Source organism: Nansenia antarctica, assembly GCF_963989245.1.
Source record: "Nansenia antarctica genome assembly, chromosome: 4".
Taxonomy (NCBI): domain Eukaryota; kingdom Metazoa; phylum Chordata; class Actinopteri; order Argentiniformes; family Microstomatidae; genus Nansenia; species Nansenia antarctica.
Window position 1 is genome coordinate 43,901,826 of NC_137689.1, and position 10,961 is coordinate 43,912,786.

The 10,961-nt window shown below is 48.8% G+C and overlaps 1 protein-coding gene across 1 annotated transcript; it reads right to left on the bottom strand.

Annotated features, from left to right (window-relative positions):
* Positions 1-5,554: 5,554 nt before the first annotated feature.
* Positions 5,555-10,357, bottom strand: LOC308156689 (dehydrogenase/reductase SDR family member 13-like). The gene is made up of 5 exons (XM_080530095.1): positions 10,194-10,357; positions 9,714-9,832; positions 9,167-9,290; positions 7,467-7,799; positions 5,555-7,071 (listed from the first exon to the last, which is right to left on the bottom strand). The coding sequence occupies exons 1-5, from the start codon at positions 10,318-10,320 to the stop codon at positions 6,812-6,814; spliced, it is 963 nt and encodes a 320-aa protein (XP_080386221.1). The 5' UTR covers positions 10,321-10,357; the 3' UTR covers positions 5,555-6,811.
* Positions 10,358-10,961: the final 604 nt, after the last annotated feature.

A 10,961-nucleotide genomic window follows, 5' to 3' on the forward strand; every position in this document is an offset into this window, starting at 1 on the left:
TTATTTTACAAGTGCAAATCTCAAGATACAAGTGCACAAAACGAACCTACAACCTCACGATTAAAGTCCCATATCTAACTTCATAGTAATGGCCACCCTACTCTGGATGCGTAGGCCTACACTTATGTCATGTGTGTGGTCATGTACAGAGCATCACACATACATAAACAGACATCGATACTGAGTTTTGTGTGCTAAAAGTCCTGCCCAGTCAAAGACAAGGACATAAGACCGAAATGTAGGCTACGAGGCTTGGGTCATCGTGAACAGAAAGGAGAACTACATCCTCACCGCCAATTGTACCTGCATGGCAGGGGGAGTAACGTTATGCTATTTATCCTGTTGCTTGTATAGTTTGTTCAGGTTACAATAAAAGCGACAAGCAATGTAATATAATGTATCTATCCAGCCTACAGTGGAGCTTTTCATTCACAACAAGCGTGGCAGCCACGGGCCAGATTGTTTTGAGACTGCGCTGAGTCCGTCACTCATAGTTTGAGTGAATCTGTCATTCAGTTCCAGCTCTGGGTGTTATTAATTAAATCAAGACGTGTTATATGGAATAAGTCAATATGTTTGATTCCATCGTTTTCACATTTCAGACTTGGTTCATGCTGCAGCCATGCAGCAGCAATTTTATTTAAAGTTGAGCTCTGTGTAAGGATGACATCGCGCTCCCTCTGTTTACTGCATGTAAACGGCTGTAAAAGGGTCATGGTAACCCTTCATTATGACGCAATCTCTTGACCAGTGTATTGCGTGACACATTATTATGACGCCATAACCATTTAATGCATAAGATGTATGCCAATCATCAACAACATTCATAAACGCTTTGTCTATCGAAGTGTATACACGTACACAGTGTAGGCTAATCTATGGATAGATTTCCCTAATGTGTTATAATGTCTAAACAGCTGCTAGACCAGAAACGTGAGCGCTTCCGACGCTTCGTGGTGCCAGGTGCCATTCACCAGTCACCAGTCATGTTAGCCCCAACAAACAAGCACTTGCGCTACCGCATGCATCTCCTGGAGTCGACATCGGAACTTGGTGGAGATGCGGTCATCGATTTCCAGCTCGGGGTGTTTGTTCTCTCCACGCTCCTGCTGCTCCTTACCTGGCTGATCCACCTGTGGAAAGATGGCACCGCGCGGCCGGCAAGAGAGGTAAAGCTGCGTCAATATTATTGTTGCGCAATGGAATTAGTGTGGGAAAGCACTGCTGGCCTCAGTGTTGGGGCTGGGCTCAGTGTTAGGGCTGTGTGTTAGAGCTGTGTGTTAGGGCTGTGTGTTAGGGATGTGTGTGAGGGATGTGTGTTAGAGCTGTGTGTTAGGGTTGTGTGTTAGGGCTGTGTTAGAGCTGGGTGTTAAGGATGTGTGTTAGAGCTGGGTGTCAGGTCTGTGTGTTAGAGCTGTGTGTTAGAGCAGTGTGTTAGGGCTGTGTGTTAAGGCTGTGAGGGATGTGTGTTAGGGATGTGTGTTAAGGCTGTGAGGGATGTGTGTTAGGGATGTGTGTTAGGGATGTGTGTTAAGGCTGTGAGGGATGTGTGTTAGGGTTGTGTGTTAGGGCTGTGTGTTAGGGTTGTATGTTAGGGTTGTGTTAGGACTGTGTGTTTGGGATGTGTTAGGCCTTTGTGTTAGGGCTGTGTGTTAGGCCTTTGTGTTATGGCTGTAGGGCTGTGTTATGGTTGTGTGTTAGGGCTGTGAGGGATGTGTGTTAGGGTTGTGTGTTAGGGCTGTGAGGGATGTGTGTTAGGGATGTGTGTAAGGGATGTGTTTGAGGGATGTGTGTTAGGGCTGTCTGCTTTGTGTATTTCAAAGGCTAATCCTTACCCTCCCATGTTTGTGTTTGAACAGGAGGACATCATCAATAAGACACTCAAGTAAGTTCCATCAATTATGATTCGTCATGTCATAGCTAAATGAAAAAGGTTTGATAATAACAGTAACAGTCAGCCTGAATGAGAGCCCTGTCTGTGTCCTCCTGCAGAGAGAAGCTGAAGGAGTTCAAGGATGACTGGGACAAGACGCTGGACCGCCTGGAGTTAGGGATGGATACTCTGTACCCTGACTCCTCCTCTACTGGCTCCAGTTGCCCCTCCCTCTCTGAGCAGTCGTCCAGGTCCTGCTCCCGGACGCCCTCTACAAGCCCTGACCGAAGCCCTACCCCCAGACCAGATGGGGAGGACGTGCAGTGGTGGCATTGCCCCCCAGAGGCCCAGCAACCCCCCAGGCGCCCCCTGGAGTCCAGCCAGAGTTCTGCGTTGTGTCGCTGGAGGCAGGCAGTACGGATGATCTGCATCATCAGGATGCTCCTCCCCGCCAGACTCCGATGCCCCCGCCACGCGGTCACGCACCCTCTGGCCAAGACGTCTACCGTCAGGATAGGACCCCTGGTCTTCTGCCCACGTGCCAAATCCCTGTGTGTGACTGCCAGCCACCTGATAACAACCCCTGACATTGACCGGAACACGACCACCCTGCCCCAGCCATGTGATACCGGTGACACCTCCCCCTCCCAGGGCCCCAGGCGGACAGACAGAGTGATCTTCATGAACCAGGAAGATCGGTGGCGCATGGAGCGGAACCTGGTCTCTAAACAACTACTGGACCTCCAGATAAAGCCCACCTCATCTCAGGTCCAGCCCATCCACGCAGCCATGGGAGAACCCAGCCCATCTCATGTCCAGATGGGAGAAGCTACCCCATCTCACCCCAGAGAGAAGCTGAAGGAGCCCAAGGAGGACACTCCGCTCTACACCCACCGCCTGCAGCTAGTGGACGAGACGCTGGACCGGATGGATACTCTGTACCCTGACTCCTCCTCTACTCGCTCCAGTTGCCCCTCCATCTCTGAGCAGTCGTCCAGGTCCTGCTCCCAGACGCCCTCTACAAGCCCTGACCGAAGCCCTACCCCCAGACCAGATGGGGAGGACGTGCAGTGGAGGCATTGCCCCCCAGAGGCCCAGCAACCCCCCAGGCGCCCCCTGGAGTCCAGCCAGAGTTCTGCGTTGCGTCGCTGGAGGCTGGCAGTACGGATGATCTGCATCATCAGGATGCTCCTCCCCGCCAGACTCCGATGCCCCCGCCACGCCGTCACGCACCCTCTGGCCAAGACGTCTACCGTCAGGATAGGACCCCTGGCAGACCCCACTGCCAGCCGCCTGATAACAACCCCTGGCATTGACCGGAACACGACCACCCTGCCCCAGCCATGTGACACTGGTGACACCTCCCCCTCCCAGGGCCCCAGGCGGACGGACAGAGTGGTGTTCATGAACCAGGAAGATCAGTGGCGCATGGAGCGGAACCTGGTCTTTAAACAACTACAGGACCTCCAGATAAAGCCCACCTCATCTCAGGTCCAGCCCATCCACGCAGCCATGGGAGAACCCAGCCCATCTCGTGTCCAGATGGGAGAAGCTGCCCCATCTCACCCCAGAGAGAAGCTGAAGGAGCCCAAGGAGGACACTCCGCTCTACACCCACCGCCTGCAGCTAGTGGACAAGACGCTGGACCGGATGGATACTCTGTACCCTGACTCCTCCTCTACTGGCTCCAGTTGCCCCTCCATCTCTGAGCAGTCGTCCAGGTCCTGCTCTCAGACGCCCTCTACAAGCCCTGACCGAAGCCCTACCCCCAGACCAGATGGGGAGGACGTGCAGTGGAGGCATTGCCCCCCAAAGACCCAGCAACCCCCCAGGCGCCCCCTGGAGTCCAGCCAGAGTTCTGCGTTGCGTCGCTGGAGGCAGGCAGTACGGATGATCTGCATCATCAGGATGCTCCTCCCCGCCAGACTCCGATGCCCCCGCCACGCGGTCACGCACCCTCTGGCCAAGACGTCTACCGTCAGGATAGGACCCCTGGTCTTCTGCCCACGTGCCAAATCCCTGTGCCAGACTGTCGCCACGGCAACAGAGAGAAAGCCCATCATGGTGTTCCTGACGGCCGCTTCCATCCCCTTCATCTCCCAGGAGACCAGAGAGAAGCAGGTTGTTGTTTCTGAACCAGGAAGCTATTAGTCCGGGAGCCAAAGCCTGCTTTTCTGAAGAACCTTGTTTTGTTGGGTAAACGTTTTTTTCTCTGCTGTTTCTTGTTGGTTGGAAAAATACCTATTTTTCTGGGATTTGGGCATTTTGGGCATGAAGGGGTTAATATCTGAAAATGCTCAAGGGAGCATAGGGCACCCTCCTGTATGTTGAAGAGGAACCCCCAAGCAACAAGAAACAGCAGAAACATTTTTTATTTACCCGACAAAACAAGGTTCAACCCCATGGCTCCCGGATTATATTTGGTTTATTGACCAACAGAAATTGTTTTGCGGCCATGTTGAGTTACAAGCTTCCTATGACATTAAGTGATTTTTAAATTTTGAATATTGAATGTGACACCATAAATTGCAAAGAAGAACAATAAACAACAACAATGTCACGTGTGTGTGTGTGTGTGTAAGTAAGTAAAGTAAGTAAAACGTTATTTATATAGCACCCTTCCCAGCACGGATGCACAGGGTGCTTTACATACAAGAATAAAAAAATACAAAAAGTGCCAATTTGAAACATCAATGATTAAAAACACAAAGGGGACAACATAAACAGAACATAAACAGGAACAATAAGAAGGCTAAAATTGACTGCCGGCCTGTCTAAAAAGATGTGTCTTTAGTTGCCGCTTAAAGATTAGTTCTGAGGGAGAGGCTCTCAGGTCAGGGGGGAGGGCGTTCCAGAGTCTCTCAGGTCAGGGGGGAGGGTGTTCCATAGTCTCTCAGGTCAGGGGGAGGGTGTTCCAGAGTCTCTCAGGTTAGGGGGGAGGGCGTTCCAGAGTCTCTCAGGTTAGGGGGGAGGGCGTTCCAGAGTCTCTCAGGTTAGGGGGGAGGGCGTTCCAGAGTCTCTCAGGTCAGGGGGGAGGGCGTTCCAGAGTCTCTCAGGTCAGGGCGGAGGGCGTTCCAGAGTCTCTCAGGTCAGGGGGGAGGGCGTTCCAGAGTCTCTCAGGTCAGGGGGGAGGGTGTTCCAGAGTCTCTCAGGTCAGAGGGGAGGGCGTTCCAGAGTCTCTCAGGTCAGGGGGGAGGGCGTTCCATAGTCTCTCAGGTCAGGGGGGAGGGTGTTCCATAGTCTCTCAGGTCAGGGGGGAGGGCGTTCCAGAGTCTCTCAGGTCAGGGGGGAGGGTGTTCCATAGTCTTGGAATCCTGCAGGTTGACACCTTAACCCTTAAACGACCGTCCTGATTGGATATCAATAATAATTGGCAGACATCATAACTGCCACCTGTTCACTGCTTTTGACATTGAATTGAACATGGTTGAGTGTCCTCACACACACCTTCATATGGTAATAATAATAATACTTGTATCTCTTTTGAAAATGCAGGGTCACTCCTCTAAAATGGTTCATTTAATTAATCCCCTGCCCTGGGCCAATACATTGCACGTGTTCTGTTGCGGCCGCTGTGAAGCTGAAGAACACACACACACACACACACCAGGGTTCGACATTGAGGGTTTTTCCTACCTGCCCTGCACGGCAAGTAGGCCTACTTCTCAAATATACTTGCCCCATCTAAATAACTACTTGCCCTGCCTACCGTTGCCGGCTGTGCGCCGTATAGATTTCTCTAACATACTTCTAACTAAAATCCATTGCCTGTTGATCGTGTGTAAAACACTACAGAACACAAGTTTCTTAAAAAAAACTGTATTTATTAGCTATATTACATCAATCATTATATTTAATTGTAGATGAGAATTGGTTGCAACTATAAACTTATTTGTAGCATGGACGGGTAAAAGCAATATGTCAGAAACTGAACCTATTAATCAGTAGTCATTCAGATCAGTGAAATGATAAGTGCTATTTCAGAGTATTCAGACGGGGCCAGTTTAACGCCCGGTCACAGTTCACATTAGGGGCGGGAATCGCAGGGTAACTCACCATACGATACCGATGGTATCACGATACAGTGATTCTGCCATAATCGATACATAGTAAGATAATCCATCAGCGATACATCACAGTATCTGTGTTAACTGAAGAGAAAATACCACTATAAAGGCAAAAAGCAGGAATTCTATTTTTTATTCATTCACTTTGTTGTCGCTGGTTGTGAACAATGAAAGAAACAATAAATTAGGCCTAGCTTACATCTTTCTTACTCTTAGCTTAGTGTCTCATACATACATCACGTAGTGACGCCTGTGTTATAGACATTAGGTTAGGAACGGGTGCCACCCCATGTCTTTATATTAGATCTGATTAGACCTGGTTAGGTAGTTAGGACCTTTTATTTTCTTTGGCACCAATCAATGTTCCCTTTGTTCCCCTGTGGCGTTTTTTAAAATTAATACAATAAATTATTTATTTTAGTTCTGGTTTCGCAGTGTGTCGTTTGTAACGCATCCACATTCAGTAGCATCGACGCAGCATGTTAGGCCCTGGTTTTACCCTCGACCGAAGGGTCGTAACAACATTAAATCGAATTTTCTATTTATTTAAGCATATAGCACAGGCCTTCGTCACATGGTTATTACACCGTCACATTCAGGGTTTCTTCAGGTAACTCTCTCTTTTTTTAACCATACATGTGTTTGCATCCCTGGGAAGACAGTGTCGACGGTGTGTCATCAAAGACCCCAGCCGTCCCAACCACAGTCTGTTCGAACCTGAGGCCGTCCAAATGACGAAGCCTCTTCCAGGGCCTCAAGGGCCTGTGCGTTGTGCTGCAATGTCAAGGAACCCGGAACCTAAGAATTCGACTGTCGGAACCTAAGAATGTGACGTAACAATACAACTTGAAACTTGAGTCCCCGAGTCCTCTTATGATAGGCCGGCGAGCCTCTCACTCACTTCCCAGAGCTTCCTGGCCACCGCGTCGTCCCGCCCCTTGGCGCCCACATCCTGTAGGCCGCAGGAAGAGAAGTAGCGTCCGCTGAGGGGCTCCAGGCCCTCCTGGAGGGCACAGTGCAGGGTGGTCTGGGAGCCCGCCTCTGCGTCCAGGAAGAAGAGCTTGGAACAGAGCCACAGGGGAAGTCTTTGCCACAGGCTCAGGTTGCGACATATGTCAGTGTCGATGACTCCTGTAGCAGGGGAGGAGAGAAGAGATCAAAACAGATTGATGGATTAACTGTCTTCATTGACTTTGAATTGGTAGCATTAGCATCATTAGCATTACCATCACCACTTCGTGAGCTTAGAACGATAAGGTTCTATCTCCGTCTAGGGCAGTTCAGAGATATTGAGCGTCAAAGATTTTACATTCCATTATGTTCTGTGAGATGGAACCTTTGTATTTTATGAATTACTAACTCAAAAATGTCAACATTTTAAAAATAACACCACACAGGCATTAATAAACACCTAATGGATCAGATTTATCAGATTTATAACTAAATTCTGACCAAAAATGGAGATCCTAGAACCTTATAATTCTAACGTCACAACTTCTTCCAGGTTGGGTCAAAGCCCCACTGACCTGGGTGGAGGCTGTAGCAGGTGACCTCTGCCCCCTCCAGACGGTTCGCCAGCTCGCGCGTGAAGAGGACGTTGCACAGCTTGCTGTTGCAGTAGGCCCTGAGGCTGTGCCAGGCAGACTGACCCCCCGGGGGGACCAGGTCTTTATGGGAGCCAATCAGGGCAAAGTCCACGGCGCCCAGGCGGTGCAGGAGGCCCGACACGTTGACCACGCGACTCGGACCGCACCGCTTCAACCGGTCCAGCAGCAGCGAGGTCAGCAGGAAGTGACCCAGGTGGTTGACGCCGAACGCCGCGCCGAAGCCGTCGCCCGTGCGGCCGAGTCCCATCATCCCTGAAACGAGAGAGAGGCCAAAGCGTGACGTTAGAATTACAAGGTTCTATTTTCTCAATGTTTGTCAGAATTTAGTTTTTTTTACATAATCTGATCCATTAGGTGTTTATTAATGCCTGTGTGGTGTTATTTTTAAAATGTTGACATTTTTGAGTTAGTAATTCATAAAATACAAAGGTTCCATCTCACAAAACATAATGGAATGAAAAAACTTTGATGCTCAATATCTCTGAACTACCTTAAACGGAGATAGAACCTTATCATTCTAAGCTCACGAAAGAGGGGGATGAGTTACAGCCTAGGGACGGCTGGGTGGACCTACCTAACATGCTCATATGAATAATAATAATAATATTAACATGATTTAGATTTTGATTTTAAAAAAAGGAATACGATACATTTTGCTTTAAACACGACTGTGTTTCATATTCATATGATTCATATGAGCAGGTTAGGTAGATTAACCAGGTTTGAAGCAGATTTGAACGACTGGGGGTGGAAGCCCTTTTCTTGATGTTTCAGATCACATCAAAGAGGACAAATGTTTTTGCATTCAAACATCTGCCCCATTTCCCTCCCTCCCTCCCTTCCTTCCTTTAACTCTCCCTCTCCCTCTCTCTCCCTCTACCTCCCTTTCTCTCTCTCCATCTTTCTTTCTCCCTCCCTCCCTCCCTCCCTTCCTTCCTTTCACTCTCACTCTCCCTCTCTCTCCCTCTACCTCCCTTTCTCTCTCTCTCCATCTTTCTTTCTCTCTCCCTCTCTCTCTTTCTCTCTCTCTCTCTCTTTTTCTCTCTCTCTCTCTGTCTCTCTCCCTCCCTCTCTCCCTCCCTCCCTCTCTCTCTCTCCCTCCATCTTTCTTTCTCCCTCCCTCCCTCCCTCTCTCTCCATCTTTCTTTCTCCCTCCCTCTCTCTCTTTCTCTCTCTCTCTCTCTCCCTCCCTCTCTCTCTCTACCTCCCTTTCTCTCTCCATCTTTCTTTCTCCCTCCCTCCCTCTCTCTCTGTCTCTCTCCCTCTCTCTCTACCTCTACCTCCCTTTCTCTCTCTCTCTCCATCTTTCTTTCTCCCTCCCTCCCTCCCTCCCTCCCTCCCTCCCTCCCTCCCTCCCTCCCTCCCTCCCTCCCTCTCTCTCTCTCTCTCTCTCTCTCTCTCTCTCTCTCTCTCTCTCTCTCTCTCTCTCTCTCTCTCTCTCTCTCTCTCTCTCTCTCTCTCTCTCTCTCTCTCTCTCTCTCTCTCTCTCTCTCTCTCTCTCTCTCTCTCTCTCTCTCTCTCTCTCTCTCTCTCTCTCTCTCTCTCTCTCTCTCTCTCTCTCTCTCTCTCTCTCTCTCTCTCTCTCTCTCTCTCTCTCTTTCTCTCTATTCAGAACTCACCTGCATTGTTGATGAGCAGGTCCAGCCTGGGCTCCGTCTTCAGGAAGGTCTCAGCGAAGGAGCGCACGGACTCCAGACTCCCCAGATCCAGCTGCATGAACACCACCTCACTGCTGCCACTCTCCTGCAGGACAGATGAGAACTACTGGAACACTGGAAATACATAACGATTCTAGAACACATAACGATTCTAGAACACTTAGAATTGTCTTAGATGTGATAGTCATACTAACAAATACAGCCGGTGGTTTACAGTGTTTACAGCACGGAGAGCAACAATAGATGTGTGTTTGACACCATTCCTCGTTCCGCTCCATGCATTACACAAGGAGCATTGTGACTGCCAATCAGTGGCACAGTGGCTGATGCATAGCTACACGATTCACTTACCTTCGAAATCCCTATAATGGACCTATATATGTCTTAGGGTCACTACAGGGTGAGGGCAGGGTGCCTAACAATGTGTTTATCTAGGACAAGTAGTTCTGATTGTGGTGGTTGACAACATTGGCCCGGGTAAGGGTAAGGGTCACTAAGGGTCACGTACCCTTCTGATGTCATAGACGGCATTCTCAGCCTTCTGTTTATTGCGGCACGCCAGGATGACCCGTGACCCTCTCTTGGCGAGGTCCAGGGCAGTCGCCTTGCCAATGCCTGTGTTGCTCCCTGGAAAACATGAAATATTCGGGGACACACACACACACACAGAAATGCACGTACACACAAATACAGACACAGACACACACTTCTCAGTCAGCAATGATACATAATCAATAATTAATTATTTCTGCTGCTGCAATCATAGCCCGTCAACTAAACACTACTACATGTAACAGACCTGTAACAATAGCTGTCACTACTTAAACACTACTACATGTATATATATATATATATTATATATAAGACCTGTAACAACAGCTGTCACTACTTAAACACTACTACATGTATGTATATATATATATATTATATATATATAAGACCTGTAACAACAGCTGTCACTACTTAAACACTACTACATGTATGAGACCTGTAACAATCGCTGTCTTCCCCTTCAGCGTCGCAGAATTCTTGCATCTGGCACCTTTAAACACATTGTAGTAGATAAGCAGATAAAACGCTATTCCCGCCGCTAGAACAGACAGCAACACCGACATGACTACAGCCCGTTACGACCGAGCATATACGGTCACAATGTATTTATTCCCAAAACGACTAGGAAAACTTCCTTATAGCATAACGTGAAGCAGAGTCAGTGTTGTGGTTGTTGTGTTGTTGTTGCTTGGGAAGCGAAACCCATGGGTGCGTTCGTAGATTCTCTCTGACAGCGCCGGAGCACCCACTGGGTCCTACGTCATAAAGAGACCGAGTAATTTGATTGGACAAGAGGCATTCCATGAGTGCTGATCAGATTTCCAGAGCAAATTTACGAGCGCAAGCCTTTGTGTTTTGTTTCCGGGTTTATTTGGACCTGCAGTACTTCAGAATCCCACCAGATGGTACTAATGTTCTAATATACAGTATATACACCACCGTTTCTCAACCTTTTTTAAGCTATGCAAAATCTCGAGGCCCCCCAACCCAGCTGAGACGATGGTTGGAGCAAAACCCAAACCTGCACACACCTCTAACCCTGCTAGACTAGGGATCAGTTAGATTAGGCTGAATCAGGTTAGGACTTGTTGTGTAGTCATATGGAATGGAATGGAATGGAATGGACTTTATTTGTCATTGCTACAGTACAGGTACCAAACAACGAAATTTAGGAGGGGTGGCTCCCCTGGTGTTAGGAAAGATT